The sequence below is a fragment of the Carassius auratus genome, chromosome 25, assembly GCF_003368295.1.
Source record: "Carassius auratus strain Wakin chromosome 25, ASM336829v1, whole genome shotgun sequence".
Classification (NCBI taxonomy): domain Eukaryota; kingdom Metazoa; phylum Chordata; class Actinopteri; order Cypriniformes; family Cyprinidae; genus Carassius; species Carassius auratus.
In genome coordinates, this window is record NC_039267.1 from 15,529,497 (window position 1) to 15,551,370 (window position 21,874).

Here is a 21,874-nt window from a genome sequence, read left to right on the forward strand (position 1 = left end):
TTACATTTAAAATATAGACTGCATAGGCTTTTTTCAATGTGTGAGCTATCTGAATATGGTTAAGTTCATTATTAATTATTCTAAAATAATTCTTATACAAATAATTCATATGCACACACACACACATCATTAGCAAAAAAAGAAAAGAAAAATAAAACCATAAAAATATTTTCATTACTTGAAATAAACATGAATTTAAATCTAAATGAAAAAGCTTAAACTGAAGTTATATGACAGTTACTTTTTACTATTTTACTATACACCTGTATAAACTGTATAAACTAATTTATATAAATGATATTAACTATATATATATATATATATATATATATATATATATATATATATATATATATACATATATACATATATCCGTAATGTCTGAGATGCAGATAGGGATTCATTCATAAGATAAAATTCATCCATTCATTAAAATCATGCATATAAACATCATTGCGGCTCAGGTTTTCAGATGAATATTTTCAGATATATTTTCAGTCTTCAGATCCAGCATGCTGAACTAGTAATCTACAGAAATAGTTCATTCACAGTGTACAGCACCCATTTATCACAGAGACACTGAAGACAGCCAGATCAACTAAAATGCAGTCTATTCAGCAAATGGAACAGATATCTTTGGATTTTAGCATGCTTTAGTCCATTTGTACATTTTTGAGTGTGAAATGAGTATTGTTAAAAATGTAATCTATTGATAATGCCCTACTTTACTGATTTAGTGTACTTTAGTGCAGTCACTTGGTATTTTTAATGTAAAAGTATTTTGTTAATTAAGAAAAAAAAAAAAAAGCTTAACCCAAAGGCATTTAACATACAGTACAGACCAAAAGTTTGGACACACCTTCTCATTCAAAGTGTTTAATTTATTTTAATGACTATGAAAATTGTAGATTCACACTGAAGGCATCAAAACTATGAATTAACACATTAACATATGTCATATTGTAGGTTCTTCTTTAGCTTTGATTACTGCTTTGCACACTCTTGGCGTTCTCTTGATGAGCTTCAAGAGGTAGTCACCTGAAATGGTCTTCAACAGTCTTGAAGGAGTTCCCCGAGAGATGCTTAGCACTTGTTGGTCCTTTTGCCTTCTGTCTGTGGTCCAGCTCACCCCTAAACCATCTGGATTGGGTTCAGGTCCGGTGACTGTGGAGGCCAGGTCATCTGGCGCAGCACCCCATCACTCTCCTTCTTGCTCAAATAGCCCTTGATGCTTTCAGTGTGACTCTACAATTTTCATGAAAATAAAGAAAACTCTTTGAATGAGAAGGTGTGTCCAAACTTTTGGTCTGTACTGTAAATACAAGCTAATAAGTCAGGCATGGAAGACTGTACGTGTGTAACTGCATTAAAAAGCAAGTGACATCGCTCCTTTGATCAGGTCATTAAGTGGCTAGGTTTTCTCTGTGTTTATGTTCGCACTCTTTCTAATGATCTTTACATGCAGTCTACAGCAAGACAGAGCTCTGCAACATTTTCCAGCTTTTCTTCGGAGGAAGCTGTAAACCTTGGTTTTAGCTGCAGGACAAGTCCCCGTTTTATGATTCCTCATATGTACACCGGAGTCTCTTGACCAGTTAACAACCTGAACATGACGGCAGGCATAGTTTTCATTTTAATCTGTTGGGAAAAAAAAAGAAAGACACATTCATGACAGTAATACATAACATCATAAAAATAATGAATTGCAAAAAATGTGAAAAAGGATGATGACTGAATGAAATATTTAATGCAGTACCTCTCCTACAGATACTGAAAGGGCGTGGACGATTTTCTCATGCGCCATCGCCACCACACTCTGTCCGTTTATCTCAATTATTCTGTGTCCGACTCGCACTCCGCCCCGCTCCGCAATACCTCCACGCATCAGACTACAGATCTGCAATTCAGCATTGAAATAAGTCATGAGCGAGTCAAGAACTCCCCTAACACATCAGCTGATCAGATGAGCAGAGTTACTGGAATGAGAAAGACATCCCTTTCTATGTGTCACTTACTATGCCGTTCTGAACGCTGAAGCCCAGCTGGTATTGCAGGTCGGGTCTCTTTATGAGGACAGTGGTAACAGGTGGGCAGCTCACGACACTTAGTTTCACCTGAACGTGGTTCTTCAGGCCCTGGAACACACAAGTAATGTGACGAATGCACTTAGCAGCTCGTGGTGTTGAAGACATGCTTGGATGTGTGCAGACCTTGATGATGCCCTGACAGGTGGCGAGCGGCAGGCCCACCAGACTGGTGTCGTTGACCGCCATGAGCTGGTCGCCCACATTGAGTCTGCCGGAGCGGGCGGCAGGGCCGTTGTTCAGCATGCAGGCCAGGATGACGGTGGGCAGGATGGAGCCCCAGCCCGACTCCACGATCACCACACCCAGCACCTCGCCCTTCTGCTTCTCTAGCAGAACCTGAGCGCCAAAAACATGATTCAAAACAGAGGAAGGATCCATTAATGACTACCAAGTAAAGAAAGAACGTATAGAAGTCGGAAAAGTTTGTTCCACTTATGAAATGAATATGTGGTGTCAGTTGTTAATTGCTGTTGGAAGTATGATTTTAATGCCACAAAGATGTTGCATGAAGCAACTGCATGTGTGTAAGTAAGTAGTGAATAATCAGTATTCACTGCAGTCAATTAACCGGTTGGTATTCAGCCATTATGAGACTATAATCACCATCAACATCGGTTATCATCAACAACAGCACAAAACCAAGCTTGTTTTTGCACATTTTGGTTTGCATATATTTAAACAAATTAATGAATCTTTAAGAGCATTAGTAAATACAGTGAAAATAAAATACATTTGAGACTAATGATAAATAATATTACATAATTTTTTTTAAATGTGTGTATAGAATATATATATATATATATATATATATATATATATATATATATATATAGTGTGTGTGTGTATATGTGTAAATTTTTTTTACAATTTATTCAATTATATTAATTATATATATATTTTTTTTTTATATACATACATTAACATAATTTATATAAAATAATTGGAAATAATATAATTAAAAATAATTGCATATAAAAATACATTCATATTTTAAAAGTATATTCAATTAAATAATACAGTTCAATTGTTGATATATATTTTGTATGATTATTGATTACATATTCATATATTTAATATATGAATATAATTTATGTAAATAATTGATACATTTAGAAATAATATAAACATTACATATAAGAATAAATGAATATAACGTCAATATATTAAATCAATATATTACAAAATGCATTCATACTTTAGAAATATATGAAAAATATATTCAAATAAATCCAATACATATATTTATCTTTTTTATATTTTCTTAAATTAATGTAAAATAAAATTGCATAATGAGAAAATATAACAAATTACCTATATAATAAATGAAATATTAATTTTGGATTTTTACTGTTATTTTATCATTATAATTACAATATATTTACATATATTAATATAAACTATTTATATAATTATATTATATATGCACACATACATATGCAGTATATATAAAATGATTGAACAGATAAAGTGCATGTGTTTACATAAATACATACATTTATGCTTTAATTGATCAAATGTTATACCTGTTTAATATGTTATATATATATATATATATATGTATATATGTATGTATATGTATATGTGTATATGTATATATATATATATATATATATATATATATATATATATATATATATATATATATATATATATATATATATTAGGGGTGTAACGGTTCACAAAATTCACGGTTCGGTTCGATACGATACACTGATGTCACGGTTTGGTTCGGTTCGATACGTTTTAGATACAGCAAAATGTAAAAACATCTCAACTTTTCAGAATGCCGCAAGCGCACCGCGGGTCATGTGACAAGAACTAACCAATCAGCTTCATCCTTTCCCCTAACAACGTTGAGAGCTCAGCCAAGATGAAGGATCAGCTGATCATAGTTGTATATGGATTGCAATTTTGAAATAAATTTAGTAGCAGAGCTACTGCAAGCGATTTTTAGAGCTGCAAATCCATTTATCCTTCGCTGAAATTTCCGCGTCTCATGGAGAGAGCACGTCATTGTTGCTTAGCAAAGACAGACGCCTCATGAGCGCTTCTGCCCGAGCGCTTTGGAAAGGAGGAGAAAGACGCGCTTAGCGTTTTCCACGCGTTTTTAGGAGCGATATGTGAACGGCCCCTAAGGCGCTCGCTCACTCAGCACGCGCTGAAGGCTCGTTGCAAAATGTCTAATGCATTTAACAGACCAGAAATATAAGATCCTAAAATAACCAACAGGTCTGGTGTTTGGGTTGGATTCCCTGTAAGCTATAGTGTCTAAATGCTGCAGGGATAGTTTGCTGCGTGCATGTTTCTCCTTTTTTTCGTCTTTTCCCAGATAGTACTGACGCATATATCCCAGATATTCACGCTGGTGTTTTTTTTTTTTTTTTTTTTATTCCCGCTGGTGTACCCTGTCATGTTGCAGATGCGACATACCGTTGTTTTTTTATCCACCACTCTCTTGCCATCACCATTATAGCTTAAAGGGAATCCAAAGTGCACCCAAACACCAGACCTGTTGGTTATTGGAGGATCTTCTCATTTCTAGTCTGTTAAACGCATTGGCTATTTTGCAACGAGCCTTCAGCGCGTACTGAGTGAGCGAGCGCCTGCTGAGTAGCCTAACATAAACATATAAGATGGTGTTTTTTTCTTCTTCGGGAGTGTCAGGGGCGTTGCCTGTTACGTTGTTTGGGTTATTGGGCTACCTTGTTGAACGCATATCATTATATTTCTTTCTCTCTCTCTTTTTTTTTTTTCAAATATAATTAATTACTCCAACGAACCGTTCGGCATACATAATGCGTACCGCGTACCGAACCGAAAGCGTCGTACCGAACGGTTCAATACGAATACGCGTATCGTTACACCCCTAATATATATATATATATATTCTATCACCATCAGCACTAATAAGACTGGTCGACCACTGGACAGGACAGTGAAGTCATAGGAAAACATAAGGAAATACTGGGAGAATGGGATCTGGAGAAGAGAGGAGCATCACAACACAACTGACTATCATTTACAGCTGCTGGGATGAAGTTTCCAGTGCTGGAGTCACCTCTTTACAGTTTTCAGAGTTGGAGAAATGGATGAGGTCGTCATTATACATCTCCTGCGTGCTCAGGATATCGCTGTAGTCTTTCTGGCTGAGGTCCTTGGGATTGATCCCATTGGCTCGGAGGAACTCTTGGTAGGCCATGCTGAACGCCTGACCGATGGACTGTGCGATGAGCTGGGCCTGTGAGGGAGGAGAGAGAGGCCAAGCACTCAGAGACAGGAGGACACTTGACCACGTGACGACATCTCAGAGCCAGAGAGTGCTTGAGTCAAATCGAGAGGGCGGAAAAAAGTCCAAACATGCAGTTACATCAGCACAACATGAACACAGCCAAGAACAAATGAGTTATGAGCTCCAAAGCCACAAGGAATCTGCCTGTGATTCACACATGACTTACACATGCATGTCTGTTTAGTCATTATTTGGGCTAATTTGATGATTTCAGCTACCAAAAATAGTGTTTGTTTAACCTGTTAACTGTCACTCACGTTTTTGAAGATAGACTTGAATGTGTATGATACAAACCAACATTTTTATAATTCATGACTGATAACATTTTGTAACATGATTTTGATGTGCCATTTACATGGTAATGCAATGTCTGATTTTAAAATGTGTTTTGAAGGATGAATTTTGAGATTTTATGTTTTCAAGTGATATATAACTTCTGATGATTTCTAAAATGTGATAGAGAAAAAGGCAACGAGGAAGTTTTTTTTTTTTTAAACAAAGGTCAAAACTCTTTTTGTAATGTAGATTTCTGAGGGTGCACTTTTGTCATCAATTAATCTATTACTTTTCCTAAATAATGTTTAACAAAAAATATTGGTAAAATATATATTTGGGAGTCTTAGACCTTTCCAACGATATATAGTTTGTCAAGTTTAGATTAAATTTGATTGTAATATAGTATAGTCAACGTAGGTGTCCCGTATACGGGACGGGGTGACATTTAACAAGTTAAATGTTGAATATGGAATATTAAATATTCACTCAGTCATTATTTAGGATAATAGTGTGTTTCTTTATTGAATACTGATGGCAAAGATTTCTAATTGGATATTGAATAGTATACATTTACTTCGTTTTTACCTAATTTGATAATGCTTTCGGCATAGAGTTTGTTTATTAACTATTTATGATAAATATTTATTTATTACATTCTATTGTATATTATTTAGTAATTATTTAGGCTAATTTGATCACTTCAGCTACCAATAAAAGTGATTGTTTATTAAATATGAAGGTTAACTACATCGTACTGAACATTCAATTGAATTTTGTTATTTGGACATGCTTAGTTTTTACTCATTGTTAATATTCAATCTTTTCTATTAAATATTATATTTTTCTTCATTAATAATTTAGGCGAATTAATTCATGCTTTCAGCTAAGGACAAGATTTGTAAGAAAAATTGTGAAATGCTAATATTGAATATTTTCCACTGAATATTAAATATTATGTAGATTATTTAGATCATTATTTGATAATGATTTCTGCTACCAGTAAGAGTGATTTATTAAATATTAATAGTAAATATTGGTAACTGAATACTAAATATTATGTTTTATTTATTTATTATTATTTAGGCTAATGTTATAATGCTTTCAGTTACCAAAAATCTTTTAAACATAGCTTATTCGATATTAAATATTACATGTTTATTTATGCAATATTTAGGCTATTTTGTTCTTTCCTTCCACTAACAGTAAAAGTGTGGTACTCTCCATACTTAAATCTAGATTTATTATGATTTTTGATTGTTAGATTAAATGCATTTTTGTGCTACTTGTGTGAAAAAACTTGCAACTGCAAAATAATTAAAGTGTTTTCTGATAATAAAAATGCTTGAATCTTTTCACAAAAGGTGAATTCATGCTAATCATTATTCACTGGATTCCTTATTTTGAAGAAAAGAGCAGCCTCACATCCTCTGACTCAAAGACGTAGCACATCATGCGGTACTGCTTCCGGCTTTCTGTGCCGAGCCCTGGATCTGTGCAGTCGAGCGAGGAGGCGTTGGACAGACGCCTGCGAGCCATCAGGACCACCACCTCACCGATGTCTGCGATGTATGAGATGGTGCGCAGGGCGCTATCCATCAGCGTCTCCTGCGAACACCAGTCAGCCAATGAAAAGTCAGCAAGTGACAATTCTGCAACTTGTTCGTTAATGCAAATCCTGTTCTTTTTAATAGTGCGAATTGTCTTTTTATGGATGGTGAAGTGGAAAGCCACAGAAAGATCTAGGCTACCAACCTGTGTGTCAGCATTGAGCACCTTGATGGCCTTGGTTGAGATGAACAAGTCGATCTCTGTTGAACTCTGAGCTTCACCCTCTGTAGACTGAAGAAGATGGTTTCACAAAGGTTACAGTGTCATCTCATGGACTGAGAGGGAACTTCTGACACCATTAAACCATGAAGCACACATTTACAAGAGCCTTACCAAGGCAGCAGACATACGTTTGTGTGGAGAATCTTACCTTAACGCAGTCCACAGCTTCCTGCGCTTGCTTCATGCGAACGCTTTTGGATGGGTTTCTGTCGGAGAGCAGTTGGGTAGAGCCAAGGTAGTTTGCGGCAAAGATGATACCATTGATGAGATCTTCTGGCTCACAGGGACCAGGGACTGAAAACAAATGCAAAAGCGTGGATTTACAACAACTTATAAACAGGTTCGGGGAGAAAGCTAGTGTAATTTAATTACAAAGTAAATGTAACTGGAATCCATTATGTGTATGTGTAATTAAATTCCAGTTGTTTATAAAAAATATTAAAAGAGGATTACATCTGAATATACACACACACAGACACACACACACGCACGCACGCACGCACACACACACACACACACACACAGCTCTTGTACACCAGTGTTTCACAATTTAGTACACAGAATAGAAATCATGTTTATTTGGTATTATTTCCTTATTTCCCATTTTGTTTAGTGTATATATTTTTTTAGATTAACAGTTTTTTCAAAGGATTTTTTAGATGATCAAGTCTAATTTTGTGCTGGCTGTGCTTTAAAATTAAATTATTATAACCTTAATTCAAGTGATAGGGGATTCTGAGAGTCTGACAGTAATTGGTGTCTGACATTTGGTTTAAATGTTTGAAAATGATTAACAGAAAAGTAATCAAAAAATGTAATCAGTTACATTACTTTATTAAAGTAATTCAAATAGTTACGCTACTTATTGCATTTTAAATAGGGTAACTTATAATCTGTAAAACCTTGCCAAAACTGCTTAAAAATCACCTTAGTTTAAACAAATAGTCTAAACTTGACTCTAATATCAATACTGTACCAATAATCAACAAACAAACGATGCATTGTTCAAATCCTTGATGTTTAAATAAAACTGAACTTACTATCCACAAAGCTTGGGAAAGAGGGATTTCTCTGGGCCTGCTGAAAAGCAAAACAGCATTTAAGATACAGATTATGTTACAGGTTACAGCTTGTCCCATGGGACGTATTCCACTGTTATGGTTCACTACTGTAGGTTACTTGCCGGTCTCTTTTGTCCGGATGGTGGCCCTGTACTACTTTCCTCTGAACTACTCGGATAAACCTGTAGAAACATTGAAACAGATATATTTTGATTATAGGTTCACTTATATTTGACTTAGAGGTAAGACATGTTTTTGTTGAAAACACAGGACTGAAACACAGTTACAATTTCCCAACATTTGAAAGTTTACATGTGGATATACTTGGAAATATTGACGTTTATAAATGTATGCATTTTGAGGAGTATACATATAAGCAGGAACTCAATTTTTAGGTAATGTATCACAAACTTCGTGCCCCTGTATACAACCATTAGCTAACACTTGACAATAATTGTGAAGTACACAACACTATTTATACACTTATTAATCTAAAACACATAGTTTACATTCTGAATTTGCACATAATATACCTGTACATACAAAATTGTCTATTGATAGATACCTGTACATACAACTGTCAATCTGTATATTGTTATTCCCTATTTACTTGTTATATTTTTATTATTTGTTATCTGTGTTTTGTCTTGTCACTGTCATTCTGTTGCACCATGGAAGCTTTTGTCACAAAAACAAATTGCTCATATGTATAAACATACCCGGCAATAAAGCTCATTCTGATTCTGATTATAAATTAGAATAAATATCATAAGCATAAATATCTTCAAACTTTAGAAACAAATGGCTAAGGGATTGTACATAAAAAAGCAAAGTTGTGTTGTTTTCCCAATAACCACTTTCCCGCTCTTTATTGAACCACTTTTCGGAGGCTTAAAACATGAATCTAGTTTATTATTTAGGACAAATCTTCAAATCTGACTGGCCACTTGTTCAGGCTGTTTCCTTCGCTTGTGGCCCATACAGGCTCCAGCATCTCTGCAACCCTACAGAGGACAAGCAGTTTGTGGATATGGATAGAAATCTTCAAATCTCCATCTCAAGTCTGATGCTTGTCTCTGTAAGGAGCCAGACCACTAGTAGAAATCTGGCGCGATGTTTTCAGGAGTCTCCAAATAAGACAAGAACATGCTGTTTGATCGACATGCAAAGAGATCACTCCCTCATTTTGTGTTAAAATATGGCTCAATCAAGAATAAATGCTACCACAGTAACAAGGGTCCATTCATATGGATCCAATCATTGTGGAAGCAAAGACTTCTGCACATTTACCTGTTCTTGATTAGGCCTTGTCTTCTCCGTTTCAACAGGTTTGGCCAAGTCTTTATGTAGCTGTTTGTCTGGGGACTGTACAGGTGTATTAACATGGGCTCTGGATTGGCTGTTTCTCCTGTCTGATGATGTTGAAGAGGTCCTGGAATAGTTAGGAGCCTCTTTCACATTATTGGTCGGATCAGGAGCACCTTTGTTACTCCCTGAGCTGTTTGGAGCAATTCTGAGTTTGGTCTTGACTTCGTTCTCAATCTGCTCTTCCTCAACATCCCCAATGCCCTTTCTCTCTTTTCCACCCTTTGGTTTGTGACTACAAACGCGATGTTCCTGCCCTCTATTTTTGCTGTCACCAGGACTTTTACTTTGCTCGTGTGCAAGTTTCCCATCTCCGTCCCTGTCGTCCTCTCTGGAGTATTTTAGCAAATGTCTTTTTTTCCAAATGCCTCTATCCTCTGGATCTGCGAATTTAGCTTTATTGCTGACCCCGCTCCCGTCCTGGTAAGCACTGTCTCTTTTGTGTACTCTCTCCGACTGATGTCCTCTATATCTGAAACTTTGTCTAGAGTTTCCTCTACTTTCTCTGACCACAGGGACATCACAATCTTTTGGACAGTCGCTAGCACACTCTTCCCGAACCCTTTCTATTCGATCCCTATGAGGACAACTTGACCCTGGAGGGACATCCCTTGGGTTTTTGGCGATGTCTTGATTTCTTCTATAGTTGGTAACTGCATCAATTTCTTGCCCCACTTTAGCAGAATTGGACTCTTGAGGACGACTCCTGGCATCTCTGGGAAAGTCGTCAGTACCGTTCCTTGGGATCTCATTGTTGTTCAACTCCACTTCTTTCCCTTTGTAGTGAAAAACAACAACATTGTCTTCTTCTTCACTGTCCTCTTCTTCTGCCTCTTCCTCTGTCTCTTCTTCATCCTCCTCGTCCTCAGCCATAGGGGCTTGTACGAAGGTTGTCTCCGTGATAGGCTCTGGACGCTTGTAGACCGTTGTTGTTGCGTCTTGCTGCAGAACCTTGTAAAAGCCTTCCGAGTGTTCCCAAGCCTCCACCGGTTTAAGGCTCTCCTGGACATCCCGAGACGTGCCAGGACTCTCAGCACCATCCGCACCTTCATGGCAGTCCATTCCTTCCATGTAACTTTCATCTTCAGGACAACAGTGGACATAGTAGGTCATCCTGTCTGCTTCGGTTTGCAGTTCCTCATCTTCCCCGTAATCATGTTCCTCTTCTTCTTCTTCTTCTTCTTCTTCACCAGATACAACATTATCATACTCGGACAGTGAGTCTTCCTCCATGCTGTCCTGCTGAAGATGGCTTTGGCCTTGGATAGAGTCATCCTCAGACCCATCACTTAGACAGTACCTAGCTGGCACAGGAGAGGGTGGTTTGATGTCTAGTTTTTCTTGTCCAAGTTCTTCAGGAACCGGATCAACTCCATCTCCAGAGAGCTTTTCACTTCCCTCAGCCGCAGTGCTAGAGGCTGACGGGTTGAGCTCTGAAACAATGGCTCTGGTCCCCGGTCTTCTCCTGAGAGCCATGACAGGCTTCATCAGCCCCACAGAAGTGGGATTCTGTCAGCCCTGAAACAAGAAGTTCAAAATTAAAGTAAAAAGTGCCAAATGTAATTACAATGGTTTTGGTGAGTAAGCCTATTTAATTACTTGGTGGGTAACTTGGCGACTTTATAAGCAACTGTTTAAAGTTGAACTGATGTAATCAATATGTCATTGATCTGATCGAGTCATCTATAAAGAAATACAGAGAAGTCCCTTTCAAACCAAACAGCTTTCTGTTGGTCTTTGTAACCGACTTAAACCTGTTGTTAAAAATGCATCGGAAAATCTTTTGTTCTCACATGACATTCCTGATTGCTGTAGACACCAATTGAAATATTTTGGTTGTAAATATTCGCTGAACAACAGCCAATGCATGACTGCACCTTTATGCAGGAAAAATATCTGCCAAATAATCATAAGGACAGGAACATAGGCCTGTATAATAAACACAATGTAAAATACAGTTTCATGACTAGTCAATTGTACATTTTCTACATTTGACAGGTCCAAAAGTTAATTTTGGTCAGTTAGTGCAACATACTGAACAAATGTGCAACATGTACAAATAGTCTGATAGAGATAAAATAATTCTCAAGATGTATGCATCCAATATATCCAACCACAGACCATACGCATTGGAATAAAGTGTGCTAATATCCTAAAACTGATTACACAGCATCAGTCTATATGCAATTTACACCTACACCTTTACTTTGTACTAGTTCCTGAGCTGTATTAAAACCTCTGAGGAACCTCATCTGAATCAAGTGCAGTATACTACAGCATCAGGGAGACAGATGTGCACAATTCAGCAGGTGTATCAGCAGGAAACATGCTGATATTTTCCTGCACTACAGGGATTTCTAACTATTAATGAGAGGCATCAGATTCCCAGTGGAAATACGGCCTCCTTCTTTTGATTTTTTCTTCAACCAAAGATGGACTGATATTTTTATCAGGTGATCTGGGCAACACTTGTATCTACAAAAGGCCCAAAGAGCAACATGAGGGCAGAAAAAAAACTTTTAAGCAGGGCTTAAGTGTCCAAATACTTTTGTATGGCATCGAATTACTAAATATTTAAGCATGGAGATTCAGGAATAGCAGAACACTATTTTTCAACTGTTGTTAAAATCAGTTTGCTAATCTATCTGCATTTAAAGTGGTTTATATAAAGTTGCAAAATAAATGTAATCTTATTCCTCATAAATTAGCCAATTTACAGTTTGCATCTTCAGAGAAACTGTGGAAATTGGCCCAGACCTTATAAGAAAAAAAAACTGCAAAAAAAACCCAAACAAAAAACAAGCAAGCCTAAGCTGAAAATGTGGTCTTGGTCGAAGCATGTAATCGAACACATTAGTATCGCTATTAGATCAGCAAGCAACTTCTAATTGGCTGATATACCTGTCTTCCTCAATGCTCCTTTATGTTCAGTGACTATCAATACATTTGCAGAGGGTTTTTTCACTTGGTCTAGAGCTTTCTTATTTAGCAATGCAGAAGCATGTCTTTATTTCCCTTTATGTGCAGGCGCTCATTTAATCAAACAGTTTTGAAATAAGCAAATTCCAGAATCTGAATGCACTGAAACTTAGATTTAAACAGATGATGTTCCTTAATGTCACTTGAACTACAAGCAGGATTCCCACATCTTATAAATGTCAATGACATTTGCAGATCTTCACACACATTTTGAACAATGTATTTCTATGTTTTTTCTAGTTTTTATAAACTTTTTTAACCCATCCATCATAAGGACAAAATTCATATTGTCCTCAAATTGAGCAATATCTAACTATAATATTTTAGATATTAAATGTTAGAGCTGAACATAACATGAAAATATATAATCGCCATGACTTTCTAAGATTAGGTGCAAAACTTTTCCAAGCCTAGAAACCATATATTTAAAATAACATCTCCATATTTCCCATGACTTTTTGCTCAGATGTAAACTGTAAATAACTGGTTAAAAGAAACAGACGGTTAAAAGACTGGTTGATAAAAGGACAATACGAGGATGTGCTCACTGCTCACATGTGACAAAGAACATGGCCTGGTAAAGGACAACTACACAAAAGCAGAATCTGTCAGACTAAAACTTTAAAGGTGCAAGTACAACCTCAAGACCTGCGGGGAGTTGCTGTCTCATCTAAATGTAAATGCTTTTGTCTGGACACTTCCCTACTGAAAAAGCCTAAGCTAGTATAAGAACTACAGCTTTGTTGGCCTTAACTGGTTTGAACTGGTCTCAGTCCTGAACAAGTTGGTGTTGAGCTGTATTTGTTGTGTATTTGTTGGTCAGCAAGCTGGTCTCTCTGAGTCTAACCAGTGTGGCCAAAACCATATAAGTGTAAAAGAAATCATGGCTGTTTGGTCAGAAAGCAACTCAGGTTTATCTAAATGTATATGTAACCCTGGACCACAGTCATAGCACATGTATATTTGTAGCAATAACCAACAATACAATGTATAGGTATTTTCCTTTTATGCCAGAAATCATTAGGGTAATACATAAAATCATGTTCAATTAAGATATTTTGCTAATTTATTAAATTAAGTAAATACATTTTTGATTACTAATATGCATTGCTAAGAACTTAATTTAAACAACTTTCTCAATATATATATATATTTTTGCACCCTCAGATTCCAGATTTTCTAATAGTTGTATCTCGGCCAAATATTGTCGCATCCTAACAAACCATACATCAATGGAAAGCTCGTTTACTCAGCTTTCATAGATAATATATACCTAAATCTAGAAAAATTGACCCTTGGCTGGTTTTGTGGTCCAGGCTCACATTTTTACAGCCATTGGCCTATTTTTAATTTAAGATATTAATTTTAAATATCTTTAAAAGTTTCTAAATAGGCCTAATTTCCAGCGGTTCTGACGTCACAGTCCATTCTTCCAGTGATCTCGAGACTGGATTACTGCATCATTCATCGACCCGGACACCTCACAGCCCAAATGAATCACAAACACTGCTCCAAATGCCCCAAATAATCTTGTTTCTGCACATAACGTTATAAGAAACGTTTGCTCAGAGAATAGGAAGATACGTCGCTGTTTCACAAGACGAATAAAACCTGCACTCACTCACAACGACAATAACGTGGCGATGAGCATTAGCATGATGTGTATCTTTTTTTAGTGCAGTTAATATTAAACTGACTCCAATAGAAACGGCTAACATATATGCTACTTTACCGACGATAAACGAACAAGTGCTTACCAGAGCCAGTTTGGCGTTGCTCAGACAAATAAATATTGGTTGTTGTTCTGCTCAGACATTTAGAGAGCCAATGTTAGGACATGTCTTTGATGAAGCACAGATGCTGTATACACACACACACACACACACCCTCAGCATCCCGGGACAGCGAGGCGCTTATCAGGTTTTTTAAAGAGACAGTCAAACATCACAACAACGAGCACTAGCCAATGAATCATTTATATTATTCCTCAACTACTATAACAGCAGATACCATGTCTAATGTCAGTAAAACAATAATACAAAAGACAATTGTCTTGATCAAACAGTGACTATTAAATAGGAAGTGAAATGTAATTGTGTGCATACTACATCTGTATGTATACTGCATACATTATAAATCATATAGTGTGTAGTGTGCAAAACAATAACATCCCGGCTGTTTTGCAACCTTATAGCCTTAGCCTATATAGTGCACTATTCAAGGGGACAGCCATTTGTGTGTAGTGGACATAAAGTGCACTCATTCAATCCCATAATTCACCTCAATAATGAGTGCAGCTAAAGGCTACTCATGTATGCGCCAGGACGAATTAATTTCTGCGTCTCTGCAAAAGATGCAATCTTCTAGCACGTTTTGTTTCTGAATCCACTCACTTACTGTCATACAGCATCACTCATTCATATTAGTGGACTAATGTTAGAAGGTGGTTTCACATACAGTTGTTTCATGTTATAACACGAATGTTCTGTATAAATATGAAATAAGCTAGTTTGGGGTGATATCATGTAAATTGATTAATATAATGTCATGTTATTAAGGTAAACCAGAATGCTGAAATTTATTCAGTGCAACCCACACAGTACATGGGTATTTTTTAGCTAGTACTAGCCAATGAGTGTAAAGTACATTGGTTGCAGGGTTGCCAGTTTTCACAATAAAACTAGCCCGAAACTAAGGCATTTCAAGGGGGTCTCCCAATTAATAATCGCATTGCAGGGGCTAAATATCACGTTACTTGGGTGGCTTCAAACCGCAGACATAAAAAACAACCTGTGGTTAAAGTAGCCCAATTCTTGGCAACACTCTTTATTGCAGTGTATTATAGGATTGAATATGGAATGATTGCTTTCATGTTATGGTTTTGTACTCTACTACAATGGCTGTTCCTTCAAAGAGTGAACTTGAGTGTACAGACGGGGATTTTGGAGCGTGCATGATTTCCTACTTGTTAAAGTGCGATCAAATTTATGAGATTTTGATGAAAATTAATGGGTAAAGAGGTCTGTTGTCTGTTGTTAATATATAAAGCACAGCTCAAAAGTTACTTTCAAACCAAACCACTTTCTGTTAGTACACATGGCGAATTCACATGACCAGCTGAACCCAATGTAAAACCTGTAATGAAATCTTTCACGTTGATGCTAAATTACAGACCTTACCTAAGATTAATGGTGACTAGTTGGTTAGGGGGAGGGACATTGCAGTAAGAATTTGATTGGACAAATTCATCTCAGTGCAGGATGAGTCATCAAAATGTTGGACCATTTTCTAGAAGAATAAAAAAAAAAACGTTAAATGAATATACTAAAAGCTACTTTTGTTAATGTTTATAATACGTTAGCATCCACAAGCTAACACACGTGGGCTAAAAGCCACTCAAATCTAATAATATTTAAGAGCATTATTATTCATATTACACGATTTATTCACTTTAAGAGCCATGGCTCGCATGTATGTGACTGTGGGCCTTTATTTTGAAATGTGTGGAAGTGTTGGTGCCGTGTGTTGAGCTTCACCCCTTCATTCTCCTCAGAGACTCCGACATCATGGCGGACGCCGATGACTGGGGTGAGAAATACACTAAAATCAACCATTATTTTTATTTTCCGACCCTATGACTTTCTATTAACATGATTTATCTATTCAGCCGTCATCTTGAATCACGGCTGTCAGCAAGTAATCTGTGTAAACGCGCTGTTATTGTCCAGATGCTGATAGTTTCGACCCCGAGGAGCCCATCAAAAAGGCGGCAGTTCATGACAAATGGGAGGGCGAGGATGAAGACGACGACGTCAAAGTTAGTAGCGAACGCTTTATTCGTCCTTCGCCAATCCAAATTAGCATTTATTTATTTTATAGTTGATAAAGTCTCTCATCTTTCGAGAATTTACGTTTAGCTAACTCTAGCTAGCTGCGCTTGCTAACTCAAGAGTGTCAAACCGTATGGTCAAACATGGAGGTGATGAGTTTTAGCCTGTAATGTGCTCAGTTAGTTATTAGCATAGGCGTACACCTACTGTCGTAAGTCAGGGAATGAAATCATAGCGATTATGTTAATTCCACGCTAAAGCCATGTCTTTAACACCGTAATAGCGTGTAGTCAGTGACTAATTTACTGTAAGTAACTTGGCCTTTTCAAAGCAAAATATGACTGCCATCTGTTGCTCATCTCAAACTATCTCACTGTCTCAAAGTAGATTGTTTTCATCATATTAGGACAGATTGACTTTCTAACTGTGAAATTAATGATTTCCAGTGCATCTTTTATCTTGATGCCACCTATCATCGTGAAAATGTTTTAATTTGTGGTTTGAAATTCATTTTCCATGTAGGATAATTGGGATGATGATGAAGAGGAAGAAAAGGAGGAGGAAAAGAAATCAGGTATATATCGTTGTATGAAATGCTTTGAAATGTTTTGGTTTTCCCCCAAAATATATTTTTTCCTACGTTAATTAGAGTAATCAACATTTGAAATGGATCCAAAAAAAAGTTTTGGTTTAAGGACAACTTTGCTGGAAGGTTTTGATCCACTGCAAATGTTGACTAGTGTATTTTTTTTATTTCATTTTTTGTATGAGGCTATAAAAACATCATGCATAAGTATGTGCATGCTTGAAAATAATGCACATATTCACATACACATAAATTCACATTCTTCAAAGCAGTTATTTATAAAGTTGCAATGTTAAACTGTGAGGTTTATCAGTGTTTTTGTTTTCATATACAGAGGCCAAACCTACAGAAAAGAAGAAACTCAGCGAGAAAATAAAAGAAAAGGAAAATTTACAAAGAAAAAAACAAGAGGAGCTCCTTAAACAAGTGAGTTCGGACATTGCAATATTTAATTTGACCTATTTCTCAGTTAAGTAATGCTGAATGTTTTCTAAGTTGTTAAATATTTTGTCAAAAGCATTGTTTTATTTAACGCATTTTGTAACTGTCATATTTTGTATTGTTTTAAACACACAATACCGTTCAAAAGTTTGAGGCAAGTAAAACAAATTTGTATTTATTTAATAGTAGTGTAAGCGTGATAAAAGGGTATAACAAGACTCACTAATTTGTTTCAATAGTTAGAGGAGTCGGAAGACAGCACAGAACTCACACCAGAAGAAGAGCTGGCAGAAAAACTTCGAGTAAAAAAACTACAGGAGGATTCAGACTTGGAACTAGCAAAAGAAGCATTCGGTAAGTGCTTCTGTTCATCCATGTCCACATTTGTGCTCATTATTGGCCCTGATCATTCACTTATACTCTTATTTGTAGGTGTAGTATCAAATAATGTTACAGGAATTGATGCCATGAGTCCCTCTACAAAAGAAGACTTCACAGAGTTTGAGCGGTTGCTAAAAGAAAAGATTTCTTCTTATGAGAAGTCAATACACTATTCCAGCTTTTTAGAGACACTGTTTAGGGACCTGTGTCTTTCATGTAAGCATATTTCATTTTTTAAAGTTCTTCTGTCATTCACTTTGTGATTTATGTATTAGTTTGACATTTTGTGTCTGTCTTGCAGTGGAAGTTGAGGACTTTAAGAAAATTAGCACCTCGCTAACAGTGTTACTGAGTGAAAAGCAGAGGCAAGAAAAGGTATGAAATTCCATTTTTAGGGAAACCTCCATCCTTTGGGCATCTAAAATGTAGATGAGTTTGTTTCTTCATCTGAACAAATTTGGAGAACTTAAGCATTTCATCACTTGCTCTCCAATGGATGCTCTGCAGTGAATGGGTGCCGTCAGAATCGGAGTCCAAACAGCTGATAAAAGCATCACAATAATCCACACCACTCCAGCTCATCAGTTTATGTCTTGTGAAGTGAAAATCTGCGTGTTTGTGTGAAACACACATCATTATGACCTTTTTAATTTAGAACCATTGCTTCTGGCTAAAATGTAAGTGCTGTATTCATAATGTTTCTTTTCTAGAAATATACACAGATCGAGCATCGTTTACAAGCAAAAACCGCTCTAAACAAATATGTGCGTGGATTTTGTTGTGACTTTCTCACTGGAGGAATCGTTATTATGAATTATGACTCATATTTTAACCAGAAGCATCAGTTTCAAAGTGAATAACTGCTTAATAACTGATGTTTTTATTTTTTTTTATAAACGTGCAGTTTTTCTCTTCATAAGATGTTAACTGATGAGCTTGAGTGGCGTGGTTTATTGTGATGTTTTTATCATCAGTTTAGGCTCTCATTCTGACGGCACCCATTCACTACAGAGCATCCACTGGTGAGCAAGTGATGGAATGCTACATTCCTCTAAATCTGTTATAAATTCATCTACATCTTGGGTGGCCTGAGGATGAACACATTTTTTAGCAAATGTTCATTTTTGAGTAAAAATAGCAAACGATTACTAGCTTTTTTTTCCTCAATGTTTTATTTTTTTTATTGTTAAATTCTCCTATTTTGTACACCATATGTACCATTTGTATTGTCTAATTGTAATTATTATTATTATTATTTTGGTCCTAAATATATATATTTTCTTATTCAATAGGCAAACAAAGGTAAAAAGAAAAAGAAGGGAGTTTTACCCGGAGGAGGTTTAAAAGCCACAAAGAGAGATGATCTGGCGGACTACGGGGAGTTCGACGGCGGTTATGCACAAGACTACGAGGATTTCATGTGACCAAGGCTTAACCCATTGCTATTGTTTGCTGATTGCTGAAGCACACACTTTAACAGCATGACCTTACCCCCCAGTCAGGCCCACACTAGACAACTCTGAACCCGTCCCACACACTCTCCCCTCAAGAGGTTCATGCAGAGAATCAGTTCACTGCGCCATTTTTCTCTGGTCTGTGAACTTCGGTATAATAAACCCAATTAAAAACGGGGTCCTTCTCGCAAATGTGAATCTGCAGCTTCGATTAATCGTCACGGTCCAGGCAACAAAGAGTGTTATTGTTCGGTGACTGATATTTCTTGGAAATAAATGACATTCTATGCAAATTTCAGTCCGGATTGATCTGTCGTTGGATCGGCTTTGGCTGGTATACTTTTGCCACCAGACCGATTAACTCGACCTGTACAGCCTGAAGTGGTGATATGGTTTATAAATCATGTTTTCAATCAGACGTTACATTTTTTTTTGTTCATAGATGATGGTGAGCTCATTTATTTAGATAAGTAAATCTAAAGTAGCGTATTAAATATAAGCATAATGCTTTGAAAATAACTCCTTTATGTTTGTAGTTCGTAATGCATTCTACGACCAAAAGTATCACTCTAAATGAACCATTTTGAAGACACATTGCAGCGTTATTAGGATTACCTCAATTTTTGCAGAGCGAAATATGCGAATATTTACAAACATAACTCATGTTTTCATGCAGCACATTATGCCGTTACTCATTTGACCTCAGTCATGCCAGTAATGAATGAGTGTGTTCTCACGTGATCTGCTGATGTATAAGGGACTGGTTGTTGACGTAGGGTTGTTTCAAGTGTCGTTTGGCTTTCCATTATCTCGACATCTTGCAGTGATAGACAAAGAGACTTGCGATCAGCGAAGCCGATGATAGGACTGTTTTATAAAGATCTAATTTAATAAAAGTTGATTAAAATCACTTGTTTGTCTTTTGCTTTTTATATAATTATATATATATATATATATATATATATATATATATATATATATATATATATATATTATATTATATAAATGTTTTTTCGATTTGATTAATAAGGACAGTTCAGCCAGAAATGAAAAGTAATCATGTAGTCACCTTTAATTTGTTACAAACCTAAATGAGTTTCTTCTACTGAGTACAAAATATATTTGTAAGAATGTGGGTAACAAAAGAGTTGATGGAAAACCATTGACTTCTGTAGTTTTAATTTTTTTTCCCCCATACAATGGAACTCAATGGCTACCTTCAACTGGTGAGTAAATAATGACAGATTTATTATTATTATTTTTTTCAAACAGATCTCATTGTGGACGATTCATCCATTTGTCTTTTTTTCTCTCCCTACTTCTAATTATTATTTTTTAACAATAAAGACTTTACTGCAGGACTTCAATCATTTAGTTAACAGTTCCACCAGGTTTTCTTGAGACTTTTTCATGATTATTTGTGACCTAAAAAAAAAAATTAATTTGCCATGGCTTTAAAAAAAAGAAATAAACAATTACAGTGATATTTTTGGCATTTTCCCCCGTTCTTTTGCAATAAAGAACATTCTGCATAAAAACCAGAGTAAATTATTGCTGCTTTGACCTCTTTCCATAGCATCAAAGTATACAATAACAGATGCTGTGTAAATGCATTTTTATGCCACCTCTGAGCAGCATTAAATAGTTTGTGTAAATAAAAAGAAAGCACTTGTATGCTATCTTTTTGGTGTAAATTTGGCATAATTATGGATAGTGACAATAATAGATAAACAATTTTATTAGTTTTACATTTTTTTAGCAAACATTTTCACCCCTCAGTTTTGTCAGAAAATTGCTTAAAAAATACAAAAAATGCTATCTGCTGCAATAAAATAGAGAGTTTGCTTGAGTTTGCATTAAATTCTGCATCACAGATTCACAAAACTTATCAACAAACCAAAATATAGAATCAAGTCCTCACCTAACATTTTTCATTATCCATTACCCTCAGGTATACTTCACAATATGGAAGAAAAGATCTGTGGCTACTTGTGTGTGACAAATTAAGTGTTTGACCACATTTATTGCCTTAATTTAACATTTATTGAATTCTGTTCATGACGTGGTTCAAAAATAAGAGAGCTTGGCGTAATAAGCCAAAATGGAAAGGCATGCTGGAAGCGAAGCAAAAAGGGACATTTTTACTATTATAAATTATTACAAAACAAATATTTTTCTTACTTAAAATATTTAAATAATAATCAAAGATTTCCTTAAGTTTTATTCATTACAATATTAGGACAGTTGTACCATCCTGACGTTTGACCTTAAAAAATATAAAAATGAATTTTAATT

The 21,874-nt window shown here is 36.0% G+C and overlaps 2 protein-coding genes across 4 annotated transcripts; one reads left to right on the forward strand and one right to left on the reverse strand.

The window, feature by feature from the left end:
* Nucleotides 1-1,265: 1,265 nt before the first annotated feature.
* Nucleotides 1,266-14,779, reverse strand: LOC113043484 (amyloid-beta A4 precursor protein-binding family A member 2-like). Of its 2 annotated transcripts, none has more exons than XM_026202906.1 (12): nucleotides 14,645-14,779; nucleotides 9,834-11,426; nucleotides 8,666-8,725; nucleotides 8,523-8,562; nucleotides 7,631-7,776; nucleotides 7,405-7,491; nucleotides 7,075-7,257; nucleotides 5,146-5,325; nucleotides 2,211-2,423; nucleotides 2,016-2,135; nucleotides 1,757-1,897; nucleotides 1,266-1,638 (listed from the first exon to the last, which is right to left on the reverse strand). In XM_026202906.1, exons 2-12 carry the CDS (start codon nucleotides 11,394-11,396, stop codon nucleotides 1,567-1,569), a joined length of 2,805 nt encoding a protein of 934 aa, XP_026058691.1. In that variant the 5' UTR covers nucleotides 11,397-11,426; nucleotides 14,645-14,779; the 3' UTR covers nucleotides 1,266-1,566. The 2 variants fall into 2 exon arrangements, with proteins under 2 accessions (XP_026058691.1, XP_026058692.1); XM_026202907.1 differs by having other exon boundaries at nucleotides 1,567-1,638; nucleotides 8,523-8,559.
* A 1,536-nt stretch (nucleotides 14,780-16,315) lies between these two features.
* LOC113043486 (eukaryotic translation initiation factor 3 subunit J-A) lies at nucleotides 16,316-19,999 on the forward strand. 2 transcript variants are annotated; one of them, XM_026202909.1, is made up of 8 exons: nucleotides 16,324-16,475; nucleotides 16,616-16,704; nucleotides 17,240-17,291; nucleotides 17,638-17,729; nucleotides 17,984-18,098; nucleotides 18,177-18,341; nucleotides 18,427-18,500; nucleotides 19,418-19,999. In XM_026202909.1, exons 1-8 carry the CDS (start codon nucleotides 16,454-16,456, stop codon nucleotides 19,547-19,549), a joined length of 741 nt encoding a protein of 246 aa, XP_026058694.1. In that variant the 5' UTR covers nucleotides 16,324-16,453; the 3' UTR covers nucleotides 19,550-19,999. The 2 variants fall into 2 exon arrangements, with proteins under 2 accessions (XP_026058693.1, XP_026058694.1); XM_026202908.1 differs by having other exon boundaries at nucleotides 16,316-16,475; nucleotides 17,984-18,341.
* The last annotated feature ends 1,875 nt before the right edge of the window (nucleotides 20,000-21,874 follow it).

Bases quoted from the DNA above. Each gene is read 5' to 3' on its own strand.
- LOC113043484 (XM_026202906.1), bottom strand. From the start codon at position 11,396: ATGAAGCCTGTCATGGCTCTCAGGAGAAGACCGGGGACCAGAGCCATT. The intron at 5,326-7,074 runs GTGAGGCTGCTC...CCTCCCTCACAG, and splicing joins ACGTCTTTGAGTCAGAGGAT to GCCCAGCTCATCGCACAGTC. The intron at 1,639-1,756 runs GTACTGCATTAA...TTTTCCCAACAG, and splicing joins TTTCAGTATCTGTAGGAGAG to ATTAAAATGAAAACTATGCC.
- LOC113043486 (XM_026202908.1), top strand. From the start codon at position 16,454: ATGGCGGACGCCGATGACTGGG. The intron at 16,705-17,239 runs GTTAGTAGCGAA...TTTTCCATGTAG, and splicing joins ATGAAGACGACGACGTCAAA to GATAATTGGGATGATGATGA. The intron at 17,730-17,983 runs GTGAGTTCGGAC...TTGTTTCAATAG, and splicing joins AAGAGGAGCTCCTTAAACAA to TTAGAGGAGTCGGAAGACAG.